General features: G+C 45.9%; 1 protein-coding gene across 4 annotated transcripts in view; it reads left to right on the plus strand.

Moving 5' to 3' along the window:
• LOC145520284 (phosphatidate cytidylyltransferase, mitochondrial-like) overlaps positions 1 to 26,786 on the plus strand; it is a 39,400-nt gene that overhangs the window by 7,149 nt on the left and 5,465 nt on the right. The window contains exons 2-6 of one of the 4 annotated variants that reach the window (XM_081526390.1): positions 706 to 1,161; positions 3,871 to 3,963; positions 5,002 to 5,152; positions 17,476 to 17,621; positions 25,851 to 26,087. In XM_081526390.1, coding sequence (XP_081382516.1) covers positions 1,027 to 1,161; positions 3,871 to 3,963; positions 5,002 to 5,152; positions 17,476 to 17,621; positions 25,851 to 25,973 — 648 coding nt within the window. In that variant the 5' untranslated portion in view covers positions 706 to 1,026 and the 3' untranslated portion in view covers positions 25,974 to 26,087. Of the gene's footprint in view, positions 1 to 705; positions 1,162 to 3,870; positions 3,964 to 5,001; positions 5,153 to 17,475; positions 17,622 to 25,850; positions 26,088 to 26,786 lie in introns of those variants that run through there. The other 3 variants (XM_081526389.1, XM_081526392.1, XM_081526391.1) reach the window with 3 other exon arrangements.

A 26,786-nucleotide genomic window follows, 5' to 3' on the forward strand; every position in this document is an offset into this window, starting at 1 on the left:
CAGAGTCTTGAAGAAGGTCATCTTATAGGAAAATTCCTCCTTCCTCTGTGACCCCATTCTGAGTGAAATTCCCCTAGCAAGTCCTTTCGCTAATAATCTGTCTATTCTCCCCAGGTGACTTTGAGCTCTTTACCTCTATCTCAGGACCCATCAGAGCTCATTGTAGATGATCAGGGAGAGGTTGGCTAATGGATGAAGTTAAAATAACTTATTCCCTTTGCATAATGCTTTATAGAGCTTGTCTGGTGTTATCTGTTCTGAAAGAAAAGTGGAGCACATTTAACTAGATTTAGATGGAAGACAGTGAAGCAAAGTGGTCTAGCCCCGAATTTGGAACCAGACTGTGTCTGTCATTCATTAACCATGCGTCCTTGGACAGGGAACTTACTCTGTGCCATGGTTTCCTTTCCTGTAGAAATGGGATAATAATGGTATCTACCTTGTAGGATTGTTTTGAGAATAAAAAGAGTTACTGTATGTATAATACGGAAAGTATTTAAAAGAGGGCTGGAACATTACTTCAGTCTGTGTTACTGTTACGTGAGTTGACAAAAACGAAGCTCAACCTGGTTCCAGAGGTTTGCTTAAGTTTCTGACCCCGAGTCTGCTGTTAATCACAGCAATATTGAGTCTTAGAGCTTTCAACTGTGTCTTGCTGTCTTTCTAGGAGTTAAAACTAAAAATCCTCTTTTCTTCACCTCCCAGAATGTCATGTTGAACTTCATGTTCACCGTCGAGACCCTGTCACATGCATTCAAAGAACCTGAAGAAAAATTGGAACCATTACTCTTTCCTTAAAGTATTGGGCTGGTAAAGAATCTGCCTGCAATCCAGGAGACCCCAGTTTGATTCCTGGGTCAGGAAGATCCCCTGGAGAAGGGATAGGCTACCCACGCCAGTATTCTTGGGCTTCCCTTGTGGCTCAGCTGGTAAAGAATCCACCTGCAATGCGGGAGACCTGGGTTTGGAAGATCCCCTGGAAAAGGGAAAGGCTACCCACTCCAGTATTCTGGCCTGGAGAGGTCCATGGACTGTATAGTCCATGGGGTCACAAAGAGTCGGACACGACTGAGCGACTTAAAAAAAAAAAAGTATTGGGACCCAGGATTATCACTGCTGTCCAGAACAACCATGGCACCGGTGATCATGTGTGATGAGAGGGTGAGTGACTTCGGGCCTCTGTCTTAACTTCGGTGGCTATTAACCTTTATTCTTAGAATAGCAGCTAAATATGTGTTTTCTTACAGTCAGGAACTGTTCACACTTTTGCCGGACGAAGGTGATGAATGTGACTGTGTTTATTTGTTGCCTTTGGCCAAATGTTTTTTGGCTGGGAAAAACGGAGGGCAGCAGGAGAAGAGGGCGGAAGAGGATGAGGTGGTTAGACCACATCACCGACTCGATGGACATGAGTTTGACTCCGGAGTCAAATTTCGGGAGATGGTAAAGGACAAGGAAGCCTGATGTGCTGCAGTCCATGGGGTCACAAAGAGTCGGACATGGCTTAGTGACCTAACAGCAACAGGTGTTTCTTGGTGTCAAGTTTTAGTGTGCCTCAGCAGCACCCGGAGTGCCTGCACAGAAACCCCAGAGTTCCTGAATCAGAAGGTCTGGGATAGGGCTTGAGGATTTGCCTTTTTTACACATTGGGAGGTAATTGTCCTGTAACACCGTGCTAGTTTTAGGTGTAGAGTGTAATGATTGATCTTACTTCGGGTTGATTACACAGTAAGTCTAGTTAACATCCATCACCATACCTAGTTACTTTTCTTTTTCTGGTGATGAGAACTTTTAAGGTTTACTCTCTCAGCAACAAAGATTTGCATTTCTTTTTTTAAAATTTATTTATTTTTAATTGGAGGATAATTGCTTTACACTATTGTGTTGGTTTCTGCCATACATCAGCATGAATTAGCCGTAGGTATACATATGTCCCCTCCATCTTGAACATACCTTCCACCCCATCTCACCCCTCTGAGCTGTTGCCGAGCATCAGGTGAGCTCCCTGTGTTGTACAGCCCCATTATTTATCTCTTTTACACATGGTGGTGTATATTTCAGTGCTTCTCTCTCAGTTTTTCCCACCTTCTCCTGGCACCTGGATTTGGATTTCTAATAAGCTTTCAAATGATGGTGATGCTGCCTGTCTGGAACACACTTTGAGAACCACTGGTTTGGTCAGTGGGAGGAATGGGCAGATCCATTGTGGGTCAGGGTGGAAATTAATCTTATCTGTACGGAGAGGCACACACTCCCAGGGAGAAGTTGGAAGTGAAGAGGGGACCGTAGGTAGTTGGGAGCATGTGGTGCCCAGTGGGAGGAACTCCTCGGTGCCATCGGTTGGGCGGAATTTGATGACGGGTGTTGGGCAGATGAGCACCCCGGATCACGGCGGAGGGTTGTCTGACTGCAGGGACCCTGCCCAGTGGTCATTCCAATGAGGGGTCCAGGCTCTAAGAGGACGGCCAGGAAGCAGGCATGACCCCAGTGTGAGAGGACCAGTGGGAGCTAAGTCAGGGGCCTCCTAGAGTCAGCCAGGTGGAGGGTGACCGCTGCACCCGCGCTGCCCCAAGCTCCCAACAGCTCAGGACCGTCACCCTTCTGTGGGCAGATGAGTCACCTGAGGATCTTGTTGGAAGACAGATTCTGATTCACTGGGTCTGTGACGCTGATGCTGCTGGGCGGTGCACCGCACTTTGAAAGGCAGAAGGCTGCAGTACTGACTTGAGAAGGATGGTGAAGGCATATCTGAGGGAGGCAGGGCTGAGCGCTGTGGTTGATGGTGATGTCTGCATTGCCTTTGGGCCGGGCGTTTACTTTTCTGGTTGCCGTCAGTCCTGCCTCCCAGCTGTTAGGCGCCTGCGGCAAGAAGGGCTCTGCGGTGTGGTGGCCAGAGTTGGGGGAAGGCGGTCACTCAGCCCAGCCCTGCAAGTCCGTGTGAGTCATGGAGCTTGGAGCCCTGTGCTTTCTCCAGTATTAATATTATGTTGAGCCGACCTCTAATTAGTTGTTTCAAACAGTATTACAGGCTCCAATAACCAAATGTTTAGGCATAATTGTGTGCCAAAGGGACTGTACTTTTTAATTGAAATTCTTCAGCTACTTTTTTAGATATTTGCAGCCTGAGAAGGCTGCTTGGATACTGAAGTTCAGTGAAGTGAGTCTGAAGATATCTGTTGAAGCAAATGGGATTTTGTAACCGGGAACAACTGCATTCAGGGTTTTGTGCAAATTATTACTGAAATGAGCTTGACCATAGTTTCATGTGTTCAGGGCTGGTAAAGAGGTTTTATGTTTGCATGTTGCATTGTAATTACAGAAGTGTTTGAAATAGTCAACTGTGAAAGAGAAATTCACCATGTAAAGGATGTCAGTGAAAACTTTGAGGAAAATTTCTCATTCTGTGATGAAGCAAACACTGGAGCCCAGACTGAAATCCAGGGACCTGGTTTGGCTCCGCTCCTCCGGGTGCCACCTCGGGCACATCGTTTATTCTCTCTGAGCATCAGGTTTCTTATTTCTCACTTGAGGAGCATGAACTGTATCACGTGTCTGTCAGGACCAGTGTTTTTATTGACATTTCCAGTCCACTGAGGACCAAGACAGCCTATAACACAGCCTATAAGAGCCATTCTGCCTCTAACATCCCAAGTGCCAGAGTTAACACTGTGGTCATCGCACCATGAATGCCTTAGGAAACAGTCTTGGAAACGAACCCTTTGCAAAAGGTTTACAAGCTGGCGGTTTTTGAGTAGCTTTGGAAATCAAGCTTCTGCCCTGGTCAGAAATTTAGTTCTTTATATTTTGCACTTGCTCACGTGTCAGTATGGCATTTTGCTCCTTTTCATGCTCATTTCTTTTCTTTTCCAGCTTATCAAATATGGAGTTGTTAGCACCAGCGTTTTGATCGGAGATCTCCTCAACTGGAATAACTTATACATTGCTGGTCGACTCCAAAAACTGGTGAGTGGGTGTTCTGTTAGGGATGGTTCTCCTGTCTGGACCATGCTCCTGGGCTGCTCCTTACTGTGACTTTCTGCAGATGTTTGTGGTAATTCCGCACTCAACCAAGTGCTCCAAGGCTTAATTCAGGGCCATTAAGTCCTTATACTTATGAGGAAGGAGGAGGCAGTATGGAATTAAGTGGCTTACGTACCATATGAAGCTTTGTATGTTATAAATATTGCATTAAAAAAAAATAAGGACAAAAGGTAAAAGGTAGAATTCAGGTTTTTCAATTCAGTTCAGTTGCTCAGTCATGTCCGACTCCTTGTGACCCCATGGACTGCAGCACACCAGACTTCCCTGTCCATCAGCAACTCTTGGAGCTTGCTCAAACTCATGTCCATCAAGTCGGTAATGCCATCCAACCATCTCGTTCTCTGTTGTCCCCTTCTACTCCTACTTTCAGTCTTTCTTCAATCAAGTTCTTAAGCCTGATTTATAAAATACTTAGATTTTCTAATATTGTTATTCACAATTAATTTAAAAAAACAGAGAAGAGACTATACTTTGGGATGTACATCATTCCCATCTTTCCTTGCTATGTAATGCAATTTTAATTTGGAGTTTCTCACCCCATGAGCAGAGCATGGCCTGCTCAGGTTAGATAAGAACAGAGATGAGATCTGAATAAAGGAGTAAAATGCGTTTGTCTACCATAGAATTAAGCGAAGAACAAAGAGATTAAAAAATAAAATTCTCAGTTTCTCAAAGGTCATTCATTTATTCCATTTTGTACTAACTTCTTCAAAACTCATGTGGCGTTTCCTCACTTAAGAGAAATATTTATTTTGTTTTCTTTCCTATGTATTGAGTTGTCTGATTTGGGCTTAAAACAGGAGACTCCAGAATTAGATTAGTAACTGTTTCATGTCAACTGGCCTAATACTGCAGTATGTTCAGGGCCGAGGGTTGAGGACAGTTCCTGCGTGTAGTAACACACAGGTTGGGCGGTGCCCCACTTCAGGAAGTCTTCTTCTGAACGTCCTGCTTTTCCAGGTGAAGATCATGGCGATGAGTGAGGATGTGGCCCTCCGCTCAGCCCTGGATCAAAACCTGAGGAGTGCAGTGACCGCGGCCTTCCTCATGCTGCCCGAAAGCTTTTCGGAGGAAGACCTGTTCACAGAGATCGCCGGGCTCTCCTACTCAGGTTAGCAGGTGTCACGCCCACACTTCCTGCCGGAAGGAGATTTGTGGTCAGAAGACCGAGCAGGCCTGACCCCCGCCCCTCGCTGGCAGCAGAGGTTCTGGTCCCAGCACCTCTGTGAAGGTCTCTGCAGGAACCCTGCGCTCTGCCTCCTTGTCCCCAGGGTCTCTTCCTTTTCATATCTTTACAGAGGGTAACCCTTCTGTTGTTGTTATTGTTCATTTTTATTTTGAAACACTTTCAGAGTACGGGTAAGTTTCAGTAATCATCCAGGAAGCTACCATATAGGCCCTTTTCCCAGGAACGTCTCACCACACTTGTTTTATCATTCTCTCTGTGTCAGTGATGTTCAGAAGTTGACAGCAGAACCCCCTGGAGGGCTTGTCAGAACAGACAAGACAGCCGATTTGGGAGGTCTGGGGCGGGGTCCCCAAAATCTGTATTTCTCTCCTGTTCCTGGCGATGCTGATGCTCCTCCAGGGATCCCACTTTGAGAACCACTGCTCCCTCTCTGCATGTAAATACACCATATGATGTATGTTCTTCTGAACTGTTAGGGAGTAGGGCACACATGTCATGTCCCCTTTAGGCCCATTACTTCAGTACGTGTTTCCTAAGAACAAGGCATCCTCTCACAGAACCACAGTGCAGGCACCAAATAACAACGATGCATCATAACAACATCGTTGTTATTAACGATGTTGGATTGTTATTATGCATCATAATAACATCGTTGTTATTTATAAATATATCATATATATATATTTATAATATATATATATAAATATATATATATATTATATATAATATATAACATTATATATTATTTATATTATAAATAAATTTATATTATTTAATTTATAAATAAATTTATATTATCCCACTTCTATCAAACTGATAGTTTTCATTTCTAATGTCGTCAGTTGTCCCAATAATGTCCTTTCTAATATTTTACCCTCAAGTACATGATCCCATCAGGGATCACTTAATGTATTTAGATGCCATCTCTTTTATCTTTTAATTTGTAATGTTTCCTCAGCCTTTCTTTGTCTCATATGACACATATTTTCAGTCTGCAGACCAGTGATGTTGGTGCCCCAGAAAGCAGTGTTTTCTCCCGTCTAAGCAAACTGGGGAGACATTTGGAGGTCAGACCAGTATCCTGCTTCTTACCAAACTTTCCCTCCAAGGGTGAGTTTCCACTGATGATTCTTGCTGGAAACAGTCTTTACTATGATGGGTGCAAAGTGGTGACTTGGCCACTTCACCTTTCCTCACATTAAGGAAACCTTTCTCCCTCCTTCTCCATTCATCTATTTATTTATCTAAATATTAACTTCCTTTCCCCTTAAGCCAGCTGTGCTCCTCAGAAGTATCAGGGGGAGGGGGAGGCCGAGAGGGCAGAGCCTGGCCCCTCACTGTAGCCTTGGCCCCAGGAGCCCCCCAGCGATCTGTTTAACGTGTTAAGGATTTGTGTAAAACTCCATTTTCAGAAAAGTAGTCTGTCTCTTAAGTGGTAGTTTGAAAACCACTATCTTAAATATCCCTCTTTCCCAACTTTTAACTGAGTCAGAGAACTCTGTGCTCAAATACTGCAGAGGCAGCTAGCTGACTCATCCTCTGAATCCCTGTACAGATAAGATTTCATGGAGACACCGTGCTCACAGAGACGCGAAAGGTCTCGCTCTTCGGTTTTGTTCCCAAAATGTGTGTGCTGTGACCACAGCTGTCATGGCAACACAGGTGAGAAGGCAGGTGAAGTAACCTCGGTCTTGGTTGCTTCCAGCGTCTCATGGCAGCCTCCCTGCCTGTCAGCAAAGGCCAAGGGGCCAGCATGGTGGGGCTGCATCCAGGAGGAACGTGTGGGGAGGGGGCCTCTGTCTGGGTACCTCACCCCACCCCGCTCCCCTGTGAGGAAAGGTGGACCTGAACCTTTGGTCGATTTTGTGCGGGAAGATGCAGAGCCGTCCTCTGCTCTGACCACGTCGTCAGCATCAGCTTAGTGTAAGGTGGACTCCAGGCTGCTGTTGTTCAGTCACTCAGTCATGTCTGACTCTTTGTACCCCATGGACTGTAGCACGCCAGGCTCCTCTGTCCTTCGTCATCTCAAGGAGTTTGCTTAAACTCATGTCCGTTGAGTCGGTGATGCCATCCAACCATCTCATCCTTTGTCATCCCCTTCCCCTCCTGCCTTCAGTCTTTCCCAGCATCAGGGTCTTTTCCAGTGAGTCAGCTCTTTTGCATCAGGTGGTCAAAGTATTGGAGCTTCATCTTCAGCATCAGTCCTTCCAATGAATATTCAGGACTGATTTCCTTTAGGATTGACTGGTTTGATCTTCCTCAAATCCTCCCCAGAGGGGACTGATTCCCACTCTGTGTGATCCCTACCTTGTGAGCGAGACCTTTTCCAAAAAGTGTTCTGTAAGTCAGTTGTTCAGATTGGGAATATATTTTTCCATTGAAACATCATAATATATGATGGTTGTTGGTAAGCCAGGACACAGTGTAATTAATGGTTAACTAGCCTGTGATGTGATGGAACTAGACTGGGATGGTGCAGGTGGGGAAGGATCTAGGCCCTGCATACAGGTGTCTTCTGTAGATGTGAGACTTGCCCCAGGTGATGTGTTGAAAGACCAGCTCTATTACCTGCCTTTCATGGGCTTCTGAGAAACCAGTATCCTTGAATCGATCAGATTCTAATCCCTTCGGGAAACCACCCAAAGCTTCCAAGCCCTCAGAATATTCCAGACTTCAAATTACCCACCAACTTCATTTTTATTTATAACTTGGACATCTATTTTACACCTATTTTCAGTTGAGAGAGTTGATATGATGTCCCTAACCCGTGAAGTTCCATTCCTCCCTGGTGGAGTCTGGGGGACACGGAGAAAACAGTTGTCTCCATGTCATTGGACAAGTGCCTGCCAGTGGTTGCTGGCAGAGGCAAGATCCGTCAGTATTACTAGCAGTAACAATAATCCCTGTATTCTGTGTAGTATTTAAGGATCACTTTAACTGCCCAGGGTCAGTATTTATGGCATTATTGTTACAAGTGATGGTGAGAAAGGAGTGGGTGGACGATGAGAGCCTGCAGAGTTGGGGAGGAGAAAGCCTTCTAACCCTTCAGTTATTCTTGCTGCTGCTGCTAAGTCGTGTCAGTCGTGTCCGACTCTGTGCGACCCCATAGAGGGCAGCCCACCAGGCTCCGCCGTCCCTGGGATTCTCCAGGCAGGAATACTGGAGTGGGTTGCCATTTCCTCCTCCAGTGCATGAAAGTGAAAAGTAAAAGTAAAGTCACTCAGTCGTGTCCAACTCTTCGCGACCCCATGGGCTGCAGCCTACCAGGCTCCTCCGTCCATGGGGTTTCCCAGGCAAGAGTACTGGAGTGGGGTGCCACTGCCTTCTCCATCAGTTATTCTTAGAAGTCAGCATTTAAGTAAACAGAAAAGGAAACCGAATGAACTTTTAAAGGGCCACCTTTCACATTCTTGTCAAAGTACAAACTAGTAAAGTGACTAGTTTTAGGTAATGATCCCTGGTTTAACATTTATCAAGTGAATCAGCGTCCCATACCTTATAACGAATGAAGGATGCAATGTCTGCTCTAAGGAGCTTCTCATTAATAAACATGTGTAATCACAGTGAGCCAGTGGCAGACTTCAGAACAGCCCGTGTGGAGAAGGAAGGGATGTATAAGTGCACGGTCCGTTCAGGAAGGGAGGAGCAGATGGATGTGACGGAGGTCCATGCTGGTGGCAGGAGAAAGTCGCATTCTTTGTCGTATGTCAGGAATGACTCTCAGTACTTTATCTAATAACTCGTTTCATCCTCACACACAACCCTTTGATAAGGTGCTATATTATTGCCCCATTTAACAGATGAGAAAACCAAGGCCCAGAGCTGTCTCAGGTCAGTTATCTGGTAGATTAGTAGGTGGTGGAGCTGGAATTTTAGTTCACACTCTTTTTATTTTTTAACTTTTTATTTTGTGTTGGGGTATAGCTGATTAACAATGTTATGATAGTTTCAGGTGCACAGCAGAGCCACTCGGCCATATACATGTTTCCATTCTCCCCCAAACTCCCCTCCCATCCAGGCTGTCCCATAACACTGAGCAGAGTTCCATGTTAGCCCTGATTCTTAACCATTGAAATTCACTGCCTCTCTGGTGTTTTGGAGAAGAGGTTAGACCTGGGTTGGGCAGGGTGTTGAAGACAAAGTGAGCAGATGGAAATCTGACAACCAGTACACAACTAAGAGCCACAGACGTTTTCCGGCTTTGCAAGTTGGTCCAGGATTTGGGGTTGTGGAAAGACAATTTTGCCAGCAGTGTGCAGGAGGGAGAAAGACTAAGAATGAGAACGTTTTTTCCCTCAGCACATAATCACGAGTTTCCTCTGCTGGGCGCCCTTCTAAGCTCTGGGGATGAAGGGAAGAAGGCAGGCACGGTCCCGGCCCTCGTGCGGCTTTCTCTGCAGTTGAAAAGTCAGACAGCAGACACATGGCAGCAGAGAACAGGGGGTGGGGGGCAGGCGTCACTTCAGTGCAACCGGAGACGGCCTCTCCCGAGGTGGGAACTGAGCACCCGTGAGGAGAACCCCAGGCAGAGAGGGGCCTCCAGGGAGATGGGTGGGACCCGGTCTGTGTTGGGTCGCCTCCAGAACTCGCCCATGGCACATGGCAGGCCCCTCCGTGTGTGTGTGGGGTGGATGGACAGAGCGCAGCCAGTCTGGATGGTGATGAGGGCTCAGGCAGGGCCTCAGGACCGTGAACAGCCTCCCATGGAAACAGCTGCTTTAGCTGGGTATCCGGTTTAGTCGTTTAGTCGCTAAGTCGTGTCCAGCTCTTCTGCAATCCCATGGACTGTAGCCAACCAGGCTCCTTTGTGCATGAGATTTCCCAGGCAAGAATACTGGAGTGGGTTCCATTTCCTTCTCCAGGGGATCTTCCTGACCCAGGGATCAAGCCCACATCTCCTGCATTGGCAGGTGGATTCTTCACCGCTGAGCCACCTGGGAAGCCCATTCTATTACTTTGCTTTTTTTAATCATTATATTACTTCATGGAAGGCAGCATCAGTAAAGTGTTTACAAGATGGGGCTCTGCAGTCAGACTCCTGGGTTCACCTCTTAGCTTTAACCTTAATTAACTTTCTGTCTTTGGGCAAGTTTCTTATCTCCTTGTGACTCAGTTTCTTTCTCTCTAAAGAAGATTTTTATACGGATGAAATTAAATCATACATGTATGATTAAATCGTATGTGCCTGGTACATCATAAATGCTCAGTAAATGTTACCCTGTATTATTCTGGATCCATGTTTGCTTGTATTAACATAGGGCTTCCTTGGTGAGTCAGACGTTAAAGAATCTGCCTGCAATGCGGGAGACCTGGGTCCAATCCCGGGGTCAGGAAGATCCCCTGGAGAAGGAAATGGCAATCTACTCCAGTATTCTTGCCTGGAGAATTCCATGGACAGAGGAGCCTGTCAGGCTACGGTCCATGGGGTCACAGAGAGTCAGACACGACTGAGGGACTAAGACACACACAACACAGCCACTTGCTGGAGACGGAAAGGCAAGGCTGCAGTCGGACCTGAGTGAGCACTGCCCTCACGGGGGTGCTGGAACCATCCCGAGCTCGTTTTCTCCTTTGTAAAGTGGAAATAACTACTTCATGAAAAGGTTTTCTGTGAGATAACATGTATAAAAGCCCCCAGTATCACAGCTCCCTGATGGCTGGCGCTCAGAAAATGACCACTATCATTATTTATCACTGTTACTGGGAATCACTGCTGGTTGCATAGGTTTTCCTCAGGCTGAGACACCCTGATTCGCCCAGTGATTCAGTGACTGGTGGACGCTCGGGCTGCCTTCACCTGCCATTGTTTTACTGATGACATGACTGTGGTTCACTTCAGCCAAATCTGTTTGGTAGGGAAGAGAGCAAAGGGGGACACTAGCTTCCTTGGACACGTTCGCCAAACTGGGATTACGTCATCTGATATACTAACCACTAAACTGGTGCATCTTGGCAAATGATGCCTGTCAGAGTTAGCAGAGGACTCGAGTCAGGTGGAGTCACTTGGCCCTTCACAGTCCTTGAGGAGCGAAAAACACCTTCAACTGCTGACGTGTGCAAGAGAGAGAATGGGTTTCTTTCGGTGCCAAACTGTCTGAACGCAGGCTCAGCTACTTCTAGGAACAAGACAAGGCAGTGAGGAAGTGCCAGGGAGTGATTCTTAGAGAAAAAAAAATAGAAATAGAGTGCCAGCCCTCTGCAGTGCTAGTGAACATCCCCATTTCTGGATCCTGGTAGAAGCCAGTAGAGAGACTTTTGCTCTGGGCTGAGAGCTCCTGCGATTTCTTCCATGCCAATCACACCTCTGCCCTCGCCGGCGGTGTCCCTGGGTGACGTGGATGTTGGGATTGACTCTCGCAGTCATTTGGAAACACATTTCCGCAGGCTTGGCAAGCTTGAGCTCTTGCTGAAGCCTCGCTCGGAACGCTTTTTACTCGGTCACTAGCTGATTTCTGAGCATGCCGCACTCCTGAAAGGGTTTCAGTCACCAACCATATCTAACGTCCCAGGTTACTTACTGTGTGTCTGGGAGTGTTCTCAGTGCTTTAATCCTGGAAACTCATGAGCCCGCTGTACTGCTGCTCCATATTGTAACATGTTTGAAGATCCCGAAGCCCAGAGGAGGAGGGAGCTCGTCCTGGGCCCTGTAGCTTCTAGTCCCAGAGCGGGTGAGCACGGAGGCGCTGGTTCAGGACCCGAGCTCCTCCCCGTCCCTGTCCCGCAGCGCGTCTGTGCGCACGCGCCCTTCCTGGCTCACCCCGGGGACAGGGCCCCTTCTTTGGGTCTCCTCCCCGTTCCTGCCCATCTTCCTCTGCTTGTGTCTCCTTCCGTACACTTTCCACCTTCTGAGGTACTGTTTATTTGTTAGGTTTCTTGTCTCTGGTCTTTGTTCCACCGCGAGGATGTGGAAGGCAGACATATTTTCTTGCTTTGTTCACTGTCCTTCAGAGACTATAGTGGTACCTGACACATACTAGGTGCTCAGTAAATACTTAGGGAATGGGTGGATGGACGGGTGGTTGTGGTATTGGTTCCTTCCTGAATGAGTATCATAAACTTGATGCTTCCTACACCTCCCCGTTTTGTGTTCTCTAAAGTGTGCAAGAGAAAAATTTATATATGATTCAAATGTATATCACCAATGCATCAGCTGTTTGTTCTTACCTCATTCTCATCCATGTGTGAGTTAGTGCAATGATGGTGTATTTCCTGCAGCCATGGAGATATTTTTGAGGATGTATTTTGAATAGTGTGTTAGGCTACTTCCTAGAAATGCTGCCTTAGTCATCTTTGTTGAAATAATAATAATTTCTTCCACATGCAAAAGAATGAAGGTGGACCCCTAACACACCCTACACAAAATTAACTCAAAATAGATCATGGATGGGGCTTCCCAGGTGTCACTAGTGGTAAAGAATCCGCCTGCCAGTGCAGGAGATGCAAGAGACACAGGTTCAATCCTGGGTTGGTAAGATCCCCTGGAGCAGGAGATGGCACCTCACCCCAGTACTCTTGCCTGGAGAATCCCATGGGCAGAGGAGCCTGGTGAGCTACAGTCTGTGGGGCTGCAAAGAGTCAGACACAACGGAGTGACTGAGCACACACACAGGTCATGGAGGAAAGAGCTAACACCGTAAGACTTTTAGAAGAGTCACTTTGAGTCATGCAGTGCTTTCTTAAATATATGCCAAAAGCACAAGCAACAAAAGAAGAAACAGATAAATGGGACCATATAAAAATAAAAACTTCTATGCTGCAAACAAAACTGTCAAGAAAGTGAAAAGACAGCCTATGAAATGGAAAGAAATACTTGCAAATCATTTATCTGATAAGGAACTTGTGTCTGGAATATTTAAAGAATTCTTAGAACACAGTAAAAAGACAAGTAACCCAATATAGAAATGGGCAAAGGATTTGAATAGACAATTTTTTGAGAGGACGTATGCAAATAGCAAATAAGCACACGAAAAGGTGCCCAGCATCATTCGTCATTTCTTTGCGACCCTGTGGACTCTGCCATCAGTGGAATTCTCCAGGCCAGAATACTGGAGTGGGTAGCCTTTCTCTTCTCCAGGGGATCTTCCCAACCCAGGGATCAAACAAACCCAGGTCTCCCGCATTGCAGGCGGATTCATTACCTGCTGAGCCACAAGGGAAGCCCAAGAATACTGTAGTGGGTGGCCTATCCCTTCTCCAGCGGATCTTCCCAACCCAGAAATCGAACTGGGGTCTCCTGCATTGCAGTCAGATTCTTTACCAACTGAGCTACCAGGGAAGCCCACTTTACATGCAAATACCAGATAAGCACATGAAAAGGTGCTCAGCAGCATTCATCATTAGACCCCAGTTCACACCCAAAGCCTATGATCAAAATACAGATGAGAACAGGTGTTGATGAGGCTATGGAGAAACTGACCTGCATACATTGCTGAAGGAATGTAAATAATATAGGCACTTTGGAAAAAACAGTTTGGCAGTTCCTCAAAATATTAAAGCAACTTATGTGACCCAACAATTCTACCCCTGGGTATCTACCCAAGAGAAATGAAAATATATATCCACACAAAAACTGATACACAACTGTTCATAGCAGTGTTATTGAGGAAAAAAAAAAATGGCCCAAAAGTAAAACAGCCCAAATGCCTGGTAACTGAGAGATGGATATGTAAATGTGGTACATCCACCCAGTGGAATATTATTCAGCCACAATCAGGAATAAGTACTGATAGGTGATTCAACATGATGAACTCTGAAAACATTATGCTAATCAAAAGAGACCTTGTATTGTGCAGTTCCACTCATACAAATGTCCTGAACAGGAAAATCTATAGAGAAAGGAAGTGGATTAGTCTCTGCGTGGGGCTGAGAGTGGAAGTGGGGAGGGCGAGTGACTGCTGACGGTACAGGGTTTCTTCTAGGGAGGCTGAAATGGTCTAAAGTTAGATGGTTGCACACCCCTGTAAATATGCTAAAAAAACAGAGTTGTGTGCTTCACGTAAGAATTATATGGTATGTGAATTATATCTCAAAAAAAAAAACAGTTTAAAATGAATATTACATTGCACATATCAACTTCCAGTGTGAGCTCCTCTTCCTGACCGCTTCCACATCAGGAGTCCCGGGCAGTAACCTGCTCTGAAATGCCCTGTTTTCATGTCACTTGCTGCCTGAGGCAGAGTCTGTATCTTTGTATGCCCTGAGTCCAACATAGCTCCTGGCACTTAGAGGCCACCCAGATATTTATTGAACTGAGATGACAGGAGTGTGGCAGTTAGTCTAAGAGGGAAAGTTAGCCCGCCAGTGTCTTAGAAACCCAGGGCTTCCTGCACCCTCTGTCCTGCCCCTCCCATATACACATCACGACGGCAGTAATGTCTGCCTCACTGTGGCCAGAGCTTCCTCTAAAACCTTAATCATTGAAACCCAAAGGCAGTCTTGTGAGGTTAGTATGACTGTTACAGCCATTTTGCAGAGATGGAAACTGATTGAGAAAGGTTAAGTAACTCACCCCCCAGCCACCCAGGGATATGGCCAGACCTGAGAGCCGGGGCCTTTCCACTCACACCCTTATGTTCATAATAAGGCCCCTGACCACTGGGGACATTCTGGAATCATAGAGCATGCCAGCTCCAGATGGAGCCTTTGAGTTTGTTTTATTCCAGGTCAAGAAGAGATTACCCTTTTGTCTAGTCATTGCATTAGACAAGCTGTTCTCTGGCTTGGGCAGTTAAGAATTCAACTCCCATGAAATACAAGTCAGCAATCAGTTTTTCCTCAGTCTCAGTGTTTTGTTGCAAGTGTATCTCCAGAGGTAAGAAAAATTGATTCTTAGGATCAGATGCTGGTCATGCAATGCCCAAAATTTTATTCATTTTTTTCCTGAAGCAGCAGGTAATAAGCCCATTTGCTTGCTGTTCCCTGTGGCTGAGCCAGTTTTGCTGCACAGCAGTTGGAGAAATCCAATTCAGCAGACATTTATGGATCTGCCTCCATGTGCCAGGCAGCGGGCAAGAAGCCAGGGTCACAGGGACGAATACGCTTTGGCCCTTGTTCGCAGAAAGTCTGTAATATTTCCCAGCTCCTTTCATCGTGGCTGGCAGTTGTTGTTTGGGGAGGGTTTGGATCATTTGCCTTTACATTTTGGTAAAATATACTCTCTCTCTCAGAAAGTTACTGTCTAAAATGTAAGAGCTTTCATTTGTTAAATGTACAGGAGGTGAGGAGGTGACATAAATATTTAGAACTCGACAGTGGTGCGGACTGATCCTTCAGTTCTGAGCCAGCCGTGTGAGACTCAGAGTTTGATGACATTTCATCCCTTCAGGGAGAAATAGAAAACATTTATAGGCTCTGAAGGAAAGCATGAGGGTATATACACAACTGAAAGTCAACCCAGCTGCCTCTCCATTCACATTTGCTGGGACAGCATGTCTGTGCATCTGTGAACTTACTTCAGAACGCTAGAGGTAGTGAGCCAGCATTACAGAAGTGAGGGGGTGGGGAATTACGGGGAAAATTACAGAGCGACGTTAGCACCTGAAATGGCACTGCCCTGATCCTGAGAGGTGGCCGGGCCTTGGGCAGGTTGTCGCTCCTTGTCCTCGTCCATGAGACTGAGGATAATCAGCACCTTCCTCGTGAGGCTTGGCAGCCTTAAAGGAGACAGCAGATGCGGAGCACATGCCATTCAAGAGCCCGCAGTAAATGTGTCTCTTATTAGAGCAAATGTAACCATTTAAAAATAGTCCCTTGTCTTTTTTTCTTTTTAACAAAGTTGTTTCCTTCTGGTACTTTTGTGTCCTGGTTTCTCAGCTGCACATTATTCCATGGTCATTTTCCATCTCAGTGTGTGGTTCCTGTAACCCTTAGTGGGTGCGCCCCGGTCCGCAGTTGGTGCGGGCGCCCCGGTCCGTGGTCAGTTCGGGTGTGCCTGGGTCCGCGGTCTGTGCGGGCGCCCCATGGTCGGTGCGGGCGTGCTGTTCCCCTGTTGAGGGACATTCGGTTGCTGCCAGGATTTCAGTGTTGTAAATCGTGCTTCAGTGAACAGTCGTGTGTGTGGAGGGTGTTCACTTGCTTCCTGAGAGACCTTAGGCTGGTTCCATCATCCCGGTGTCCCTGTCTCCTTCCTGCCACACGGGGAGAGGGCAGTGCCCGCCTGAGGGGACGGCCGTGTGGGCAGACGAGGTAGGACGATGACCCAGATCCTCAGCGAGCTTCACCTCCTGGCCTCTGTTTGGGTTCCGGGCTTGGGGCTCGCTCTCCAGAGATGAGGCTTCGTCAGTCACAGCTTCCAGAAGGACTGTGGCAGTGTACGAAGTCAAGAGCATCACGTGAGAGAACCAGGTTCTCTACCCTCTCACTAGCAGTCATCCTCACGTGTAATTGTGTAAACAAACAGTGAGAAAACGCTGTCGTCTGTGTTTGAGCAGCTCGTTAGGACAGGACTCACTGGAGCTCACTGCCCTAACCATCTCCACCTCATCTCACAGAGGTCAGGTTCCAGAGGCTGGCTGTGAGCCTTTTCCAAAGCTTCTAGTCCCCACACGCTTTCTACCAAATTGCAGTGCGTGTTGGTCCTTTGAAGCTTAAAAATCCAGTGTATTTTATTCCTCACTGAGGTACATACTTGCTGTTGGGTATCTGCTAATTTTTCCAAACAAACCCACAATTTGCTCTAGAAAATTTGCCATGGCAGGTCATAATTTCGATGATTCCCTTTCTGCTCTGTGGAAAAAAATCGGCAAGGGCAACCACATACCCTGGTTTGCCCACTTTATACTCATCATAATGCACCTAAAAAGTCCTCATACAAACACAGCAGGCAGGGCCAAGCTGAGTGAGCAGCACCAAGGACAAGATACACACAACCCCCGTCCCTGCGATTGGTCACAGGCAGAGTTTTGTCAACAAGATGAAAGTTTATAGAGAAGCTTCTGCATTGGAAAAACACGTGCATATTAACTCTCAGGGTGATTTCCTTCTGTACTTCGGTATATTTTAACTGGCTAAAGGGCTTTGTGGTTTGAGAGTCTCTATTTTCCCCCAAACAAGTGCCTGCATTCCTGGGGTGCTGTGTTCATGTCTTGAAGGTGAAAAAGCCAGTGTTTTGAGTGAGAGGTCCTGCCAGGTTGAACTGGTGCAGTGTCAGCTGGGGGCTTTGGTTCACAGGTCATTTGAGGGGCTGCAGTCCATCGGCAGAGTCTGGAGTCGCAGTGCAAAACTGGTTTTGTATTTGTTTCAACCAGGTGACTTTCGGATGGTGGTTGGAGAGGATAAGGCAAAAGTGTTGAATATCGTGAAGCCCAACGTGGCCCACTTCCGGGAGCTGTACGGCGGCATTCTGCAGGAGAGCCCCCAGGTGGTGTACAAGGCCCAGCAGGGCAGCCTGGAGGTGAGCGGTCGGTGGGACCTCACGGGTCCGTCCTGAGGCAGGAGCCCGCTTAAGGGGAAAAGTAGGGTGAGCGGTGTGACCAGTGTAGTAACGTGTTCATAGAAAGTGCGTTTTGTGTGTAAACATGTTCTCTGTGTATTTGAAATAAGGCTAAAAGGTAACATAAGAGACTAGTGACAAGAGGCTGCCTCTGGAGAAGGGGACCAGGGGCTGACCTGAGGCCGGGGGTGGGGACTGCTCTTCACCATGTGCATCTTTTTTGCCATTTGAACTTCTTGCTGTGTATATTAGTTATTAATCAAAAACAAATGAAAGCAAACTCTGAAGTTACCTTCTTTCCGTCTCCAAACCCATCTGCCTCCCAGAGGTAGCCTTATTAACAGGTTGGTGTGTTTGCTTCCAGATCTTATTGCATGCACTTTTGTGTGTATTTGTACATATATACACATGTATGAAGCAGTTTGGTCTTTTTCATTTGGTTTTATTTTACATAAATGTATTCATACACGTTATTCTGAAACTTGTTTTTCCCCCACTTGTTATGTGTATTGTGTCTTGGGACTTTTCTTTTGACATAGCAGACAAAACTTTCTTTCAAGGCACTTTTCAAAAAAAATACTCAGTTTTTTTAAAATAAAAGTCAAAGAACCTTTCCTTTGAAAAATGTAATTTGGATATAAGATTTTTTTAACTACAGGATTTGTGGTTTTTTAATCTTTAAGATAGCACCGTTAACTTTTTTAAAGCTCCTTCTCTTCCACATAATAGGGGCAATTCATGTTGAATAACAAAGTAATGGTATTTCTAGAAGTGAAAATAAACTTTAAAAAACAGGAATTATTTTAAATGTAATATTAGAGAATAACGTGAATGCTCAGAGTACCCACCACTCAGGTTAACAGATTTTGCCATGTTTGCTTTAGATTGACATATTTTTAATTTTTACTTTTCCCAAAGTAATGCATGCACACTTTAAAAACCAGGTGACACCCCAAGGTTTTGAACAAAAAGCAGCAGTTCCCTGCTGCACACCTTCCTACTTGACTGTGCTACTTCCCAGAGCAACTGCTTTCATCTCCTTCACTGAATCTTCTGGTGTTTATCTCCATATTTACAAGTAATATGATTTGATTGTTATTTCTTGATTTGTTTTCAATTTTGTACATTTTTTGTCGCCCTTTTATGGAAAATGAGAATTTTTTTACTCTCATGCACTCCATTCACACACACACACACAGTCTCTCTCACACACTCTTTCTCTCTGCCTCTCTCTTCACCACCACCCACTTATGCTCCACATATAGTTATTACATGGGCTTCCCACATGGTTCCATGATCCACCCAGATGGTTAAGATCCATCCACCTGCAGTGCAGGAGATGTGGGTTCAATCCCTGGATCAGGAGGATCCCCTGGAGGAGGGCATGGCAACTCACTCCAGTATTCTTGCCTGGAGAATCCCATGAACAGAGGAGCCTAGCAGGCTACAGTCTGTGGGGTCGCAAAGAGTCGGGACATGACTGAAGTGACTGAGCATGCGTGGGTGCATAATTATTACATAATTTTAGGTTAATAGTCAAAATTTACTTTATTAAGACAACTGGCTTTCTTCATTGCTGTGATATACTACTGTGAAATTTACTTTCCTGTGCAACTTTGTTTTCCTTGGAGTTAATCAGTCCATTTGTTCCTACTTGTTTAGTTTCTACGTTGTTGTGGTTCAGTCGCTAAGTCATGTCCAACTCTTTGTGACCCCATAGACTGCAGCACTCCAGGCTTCCTGTCCTTCACCATCTCCCAGAATTTGCTCAAACTCACATGCATTGAGTCGGTGATGCCATCCAACCATCTCATCCTCTGTTGCCTCCTCCTCTTGCCCTCAGTCTTTCCCAGCATCAGGGTCTTTTCCAATGAGCCGGCCCTTCACATCACATGGAGAAAGCATTAGAGCTTCAGCTTCAGCATGAGTCCTTCAAATGAATATTCAAGGTTGATTTCCTTTAGGATTGACTAGTTTGATCTCCTTGCAGTCCAAGGGACTCTCAAGAGTCTTCTCCAGTACCACAGTTCGAAAGCATTAATTTTTCAGTGCTCAGCCTTCTTTATGGTTCAACTCTCACATCCGTACATTACTACTGGAAAAACTATAGCTTTGACCATACAGACCTGTGTCAGCAAAGTGATGTCTCTGCATTCTAGTACACTGTCTAGGTTGGTTGTAGCTTTTCTTCCAAGGAGCGTCTTTTAATCTCATCGCTGCAATCACCGTCCACAGTGATTTTGGAGCCAAAGAAAGTAAAGTCTGTCAGTGTTTCCATTTTTCCTCCATCTGTTTACCATGAAGTGACCAGACTGGATGCCATGATCTTAGTGTTTTGAATGTTGAGTTTTAAGCCAGCTTTTTCACTCTCCTCTTTCACCTTCATCAAGAGGCTCTTTAGTTCCTCTTCACTTTCTGCCATTAGGGTGGTGTCATCTGCATATCTGGGGTTGTTGATATTTCTCCCGACAGTCTTGATTCCAGCTTATGTTTCATCCAGCCCAGCATTTCTCATGATGTACTCTGCATGTAAGTTAAATAAGCTGGGTGACAAAATACAGCCTTGACGTACTCCTTTCCCAATTTTAAACCAGTTTGTTGTTCCATGTCCGGTTCTAACTGTTGCTTCTTGACCTGCATACAGGTTTCTGAGAAGGCAGGTAAGGTGGTCTGGTATTCCCAACTCTTTCAAGAATTTTGCACAGCTTGCTGTGATCCACACAGTCAAAGGTCTTAGCATGGTCAATGAAGCAGAAGCAGATTTTTTTTGGAATTCTCTTGCTTTTTCTGTGACCCAGTGGATGTTGGCAATTTGATCTCTGGTTTCTCTGCCTTTTCTAAATCCACCTTGTACATCTGAAAGTTCTCAGTACACATACTCTTGAAGCCTAGCTTGAAAGATTTTGAGCATTACCTTGCTAGAATGTGAAATGAGTGCAACTGTGTGGTGGTTTGCACATTCTTTGGCATTGCCCTTCTTTGATATTGGAATGAAAACTGAACTTTTCCAGTCTCATGGCCACTGCTGAGTTTTCCAAATTTGCCGGCTAATTGAGTACAACACTCTACCAGCATCACCTTTTAGGATTTGAAATAGCTCAGCTGGAATTTCATCACTTCTACTACTTTTGTTCACAATAATGCTTCCTAAGGCCCACTTGACTTCATACTCCAGGATGTCTGGCTCTAGGTGAGTGACCACACCATCATGGTTATCCAGGTCATTAAGATCTGTCTTATACAGTTCTTCTGGGTATTCTTGCCACCTCCTCTTAATCACTTCTGCTTCTTCTAAGTCCTTACCGTTTTTGCCCTTTATCATGCCCATCTTTGCATGAAATGTTTCCTTGGGATCTAATTTTCTTGAAGAGATCTCTAGTCTTCCCCTTTCTGTCTTGAAAGGAAATTGTTTTCCTCTATTACTTTGTGTTGTTCACTTAAGAAGGCTTTATTTTGTCTTCTTGCTTTTCTCTGAAACTCTGCATTCAGATGGATATATTGTTCCCTTTCTCCTTTGCCTTTAGCTTCTCTTCTTTTCTCAGCTATTTGTAAGGCCTCCTCAGACAGCCATTTTGCCTTCTTGCATTTCTTTTTCTTGGGGATGGTTTTGGTCACCGCCTCTTACACAGTCTTGTGAACCTCTGTCAATAGTTCTTCAGGCAGTCTATCAGATCTAATCCCTTGAATCTATTTGTCATTTCCACTATATAATCATAAGGGATTTGATTTAGGTCATACCTAAATGGCCTACTTTCTCCAATTTAAGTCTGAATTTTGCAATAAGGAACTGATGATCTGAGCCTTAGTCAGCTCCAGGTCTTATTTTTGCTGACCGTATAGGGCTTTTCCATCTTCAGCTGCAAAGAATATAAAGTGAAAAAAAGTGAAAGTCACTCAGTCGTGTCCAACTCTTTGTGATCCCATGGACTCCAGGCCAGAATACTGGAGTGGGTAGCCTTTCCCTTCTCCAGAGGATATCCCAACCGGGGATTGAACCCAGGTCTCCCACATTGCAGGCGGATTCTTCACTAGCTGAACCATGAGGGAAGCCCAAGAATACTGGAGTGGTAGCCTATCCCTTCTCCAGAGGATCTTCCCAACCCAGGAATCGAACTGGGGTCTCCTGCATTGCAGGTGGATTCTTAACCAAATGAGCTATCAGGGAAGCCCTGATTTTGGTATTAACCATCTGGTGACGTTTATGTGTAGAGTCATCTCTTATGTTGTTGGAAGAGGGTGTTTGCTATGACCAGTGCGTTCTTTGGCAAAGCTCTGTTAGCCTTTGCCCTGCTTCATTTTGCACTCCAAGCCAAACTTGCCTGTTACTCCAGCTATCTCCTGCCTTCCTACTTTTGCATTCCATTCCCCTGTGATGAAAAGGATATCTTCTTTTGGTGTTAGTTCTAGAAGATCTTGTATTTTCTATATACCTGTAAATAATTCACCCTCAAACTCTCCTACAAATCTATAAAACATCCTGCTTTGTAAACAAACACATCAGGTGTTTTCTCTGTTTCTTGCTTTTCGGGAGGACATTCTTCCTGGGGTCCTGTGTCCCCCTTCCTTTTGGGGCTGGTTGCTTTCTAGACACGCTGCACAGCTCCTCCCCTGGAGCTTTATTTCATTATCACCTGTAGTCTACAGGATTCTTCCTTGCTGGTTTCATCTTCTCCTCCTCTCTCTGAGTGGTATTCCATTGAGGTTTCCATCTGCCTCTCCCTAATGATTGCTTTTCTTGTGCTTAAGCAAAATCGCCACCGCAGCAGCACATTCTGCCTACTGTTCACCTCTTTAAATTTGCTTCGTGAACGGGGGTTCTTTTTTGAACTGTTTCTGATAACCAGCTCTAGGACATTTCTGAAGGCGGGGTGTCATTTCCAGGGCCCCAGCCTCTGTGAGTACCCAGTGCCCAGAAGCAGGGCTTTTCAAGGTGTTGTTACAGGACGTGTCCACAAGGAGGCAGCACGTTTCCATTTCCAGGTCTGGGTGGGCGGCAAGCAGAGCCTTAAGAGAGGAAAGTGGCTTTCCTGGGTGGGAGAGGAGGGTGGACAGGGCGAGAAGAAACAGCCGAGGGTTTGTGCTCCTTACTGTTTCCCGGGACGTTTCCCACCCCCGACGGATGCCAAGCCCTGGCAGACCGCTCCGCTGAGGATGCTGTGGTTCCTAGGTGTGGTAAGGACTCTGTGCAAGGAGGCTGCAGCGGGGAATCCCACCAGCGTGCGAGTTGCACACCAGATGACTTTTCCAAGCTCTTCCAGCCCAGAGCGTGCACCGGTCTTTGGATGCAGGCGGTTTTATGGAGCCTTCTGGAGGGTGCACCTGGGTCAGGAGATCGCCGTCCCGGCCACAGGGGACCAGACACCCCAGAACTCGGGGGAGAGGGGGCTCGTTTGCTGACCCATCCTCCCCAGCTCTCTCACCTGGCCCACAGTCCAGGCTGGGGGGCCCCAGGCTGCTCAGGCCCCAGAGAGGTGACACAAGCCTGCTCAAAGGGGCTTCAGGGAAATCGTGTTCACATTTCTGGTTGTTTTTTCCCCCCACCCCGCTTCTCTCTAGGTTGAAGGGGTTATGTTAGGTTGTAATAGAGTTCATTTACAACGTGGAATAGAGTTCATTTACCAAGTTGTGTTTTTTGGGTGGGGGGCGGGTTTCCAGCCGCCTGATTCCGTTATGCTAAACATAGAAGTTTCCTGTGTTGATTTCTTTCTCCATACAGATTTTTAGAGTGTGTGGAGTACAGCAGCCTGTGCGAATGGGACCTTTTTGATAATTTATCTATGTATTAGTGCATATCTATTACCCTCAAACACCTCATATATGCCTCTCCCTCCCCTTTCTGCTTAGGTAGCCATCCGTTTGGTTTCTGGTCCCAAGAATTGGTTTTTGTTTCCCAAATGAGTTCATTTGTTTCAGTCTTTGGATTCCGTCTCTAAATGACATCAGAAGGTATTTGTGGTTCTATGCTGGCAGCCCTTCACTTAGTGTGATCCACTCCAGGTTCATCCATTTTTCTGTTTTTTCTGCAAAAGGCAATATTTCAGTCCTTATTTTGGTGGAGTAATACCCCAGAGTGTGGATGAACCAGATCTTCTTGAGCCGTTCATCGCTGATGGGCATCTTTTGCTGTTTCCAGGTCTCTGCTTGTGAATGAGGCTGCATGCAGGTTGGGTGAGTGTGTCTTTTCGAATGAAGGTTGGTTTTTTTGTTTGTTTTTAATTTTTATTTTTTTCACATAGCGCCCAGGAGTGTGATCGCAGGCTTAAGTGATAGGTGTATTTTTATTTTTGAAGGGACCCTTCCTCCCGTTCTCCATCGTGACTCTTAGCAATTTACCTTCCCAAAAACGGTGAAGGGGAGGGCTCCCTCTCCTCCATGCCCTCCTTGGAATGTATTCTTTGTCGACCTTGGTTGATCTCCTTTCTGACTGGTGTGAGGTGATATGTGGTGGTGATTTGATTTCCCTCTCATAATAATTTATAAGGGAGAGCCGTGGGTTTTGTGCAAAAAGTTAAAACACACAGTGAGTGTAAAATTCACCTCTTGACATTTGGTCTCTGAAAGGTGCTTGTGTTTTGAATTGTTTTGAACTACCTCCCTGGGCATTTTCTGGGTCTCCGGGGACTTGTGCCATCTCCCAGGCCTCGGGGCTCAAGGCTGGTCAGGCTCCAGGGCTGTGACACAAGCCCAGGTCGCCGAGGGCCCCGGGAAACAGCTGTGGCATTTGTGTGAAGTTTACACTTTTTTTTTCAATTGGAATTGAGTTCACTTTCAATGTTGTGCTTCTTTTGGGTGTTAGGTACCCTAACTGTTATCCATGTATTTCATTTCAGGCTTCTTTTTCCATACAGGCTGTTAGAGAGGGTTGAGCAGAGTCCCTGATGCTGGACAGTTGTCCTTGTGGACTACGATCCCAAACTCCTAATTCATCCCTCCCCCACCTTTTTCCATTGGTAACCGTCAGTTTCTTTTCTTTCTTTCTGGGTCTGGGCATTGCTCTCTCCTAGGTCAACAGGTCTGTTCCTATCTGTTTTCCACGGCCTGTCTAAGTGACATCACAGGCTATTTGTCGTTCTGTGACTGAGGTCCTTCACTAAGTACGATCAGCACCAGGTTCATCTGTGTGGTTGCAAAAGGCAGTATTTCATTCATTTCTATTTATGGTTGAGTGAGAGTCCATTGCATCCGGGTGCCACGTCTTGTTGATGCATCCATCTGTCCACAGACATTATTGTTGCCTGCCAGTCTTGGTGATTGCAGATTATTCGGTAGTGAACATTGGTTTCACCCATTGTTTTCACCCGTTGTTTAGGGAGTCAGGGTTTTTCTTTGCGTATAGTTTCAGGAATGTGATTGCCAGACCCATTGGTAGAGATCGATCTGTATTTGTATTTATTTTCTCTCGGGGTGCGACCTTCAAACCTTTCTCCGTTGTGGTTCCTGTGCTTTTACCTTCCCCAAACGACCGTTGGATGGGTCCCTTTCCCCTGAGCCCTATCCTGCTTTGATTCTTTGTTGCATTTTTCCTGGTCTCCTCTTTGATGGCTGTGAAATGGTATCTGGTTGAGATTTCACTCCGCCTCTCCCTAATGCTTGCTTCTCTTGTGCTTAAGCAAAATCGCCACCGCAGCAGCACATTCTGCCTACTGTTCACCTCTTTAAATTTGCTTCGTGAACGGGGGTTCTTTTTTGAACTGTTTCTGATAACCAGCTCTAGGACATTTCTGAAGGCGGGGTGTCATTTCCAGGGCCCCAGCCTCTGTGAGTACCCAGTGCCCAGAAGCAGGGCTTTTCAAGGTGTTGTTACAGGACGTGTCCACAAGGAGGCAGCACGTTTCCATTTCCAGGTCTGGGTGGGCGGCAAGCAGAGCCTTAAGAGAGGAAAGTGGCTTTCCTGGGTGGGAGAGGAGGGTGGACAGGGCGAGAAGAAACAGCCAAGGGCTTGTGCTCCTTACTGTTTCCTGGGACGTTTCCCACCCTTGACCCACCCCGAGCCCTGGCAGACCGCTCCGCTGAGGCGCTGTGTTTCCTAGGTGGGGTAGGACTCCATGCAGGGAGGCTGCAGTGGGGAATCCCACCAGCATGCGAGTTGCACACCAGGTGACTTTTCCAAGTTCTTCCAGCTCAGAGGGTGCACCGGTCTTTGGATGCAGAGGGTGCGCCTGGATCGTGAGATCATGTTTCCATCCACAGGGGACCAGACACTCCAGGTCTCAGGGGAGAGACACGTCCTCCCCAGCTCTCTCATCTGACCGAGAGTCCAGCCTCAGGGGCCCCAGGCTGCCCAGGCTCCGGGAATGTGACACAAGCCCCTAGTCACCGAGACCTCAGGTACAGAGCCTTGGCATCATCTTTTTTTTTTTTTCCCCACTTTCAATTTCAAGTGTTTTGTTCATATTGGAATAAAGTTGATTTTGTATGTTGTGTTTCTTTGAGTGTTCAGCATCTTGTTTCCATTATACATTTATATAGAAGTATTCTTTTTTTTAAAAAAAATTGTTGGTTTTTAGATTATTTTGAGTAGTGTTCCCTTGTTGATTATGTCCTCCTTGGGTATTTATATGTATTAGAATTTATATACTACTCCTGTACTCCTAATATATCTCTCTGCTTAGCTTTTTGCTTCGTTAAGCATCAGTTTATTGTCTGATTCCTGGAATAGATTTCTGTTTTGTAAATGGCTATGTTTGTATTAATTTGTCGATACCATCTCATGAAATCATAGGCTACATTTTGTTGTATGCCTGACACCCTTCACCTAGTATGATCAACTTTGGGTTGATCCTTGTTGTTGCAAAAGGCAGTTTTTCATTCATTTTTTTTTTGTCTGAATCATAGTTCATTACATATGTGTACCACATCTTGACACATCCATCGCTCTCTGGACATTTCCATTGATTCCACTTCTTGGCTATCATATCATAAATTATGATGCAGTGAACATTGTTTGTATGGTTCCTTTCGAATGTCAGGTGTTTTTTTTGCATGTATGTCCAGGAGTTTGATCACCGGCTCAACTTTTTGTGGTATTTTGTAAAAATACATATTTATTTATTTACTTGTTTGGCTGCCCTGGGTATTAGTTCCAGTACCCAGGATCTTTATGTACAGAATGCAGACTCTTAGTTG

This window comes from Giraffa tippelskirchi, chromosome 9 (assembly GCF_054371585.1).
Source record: "Giraffa tippelskirchi isolate mGirTip1 chromosome 9, T2T-mGirTip1v1.2.pri, whole genome shotgun sequence".
Classification (NCBI taxonomy): domain Eukaryota; kingdom Metazoa; phylum Chordata; class Mammalia; order Artiodactyla; family Giraffidae; genus Giraffa; species Giraffa tippelskirchi.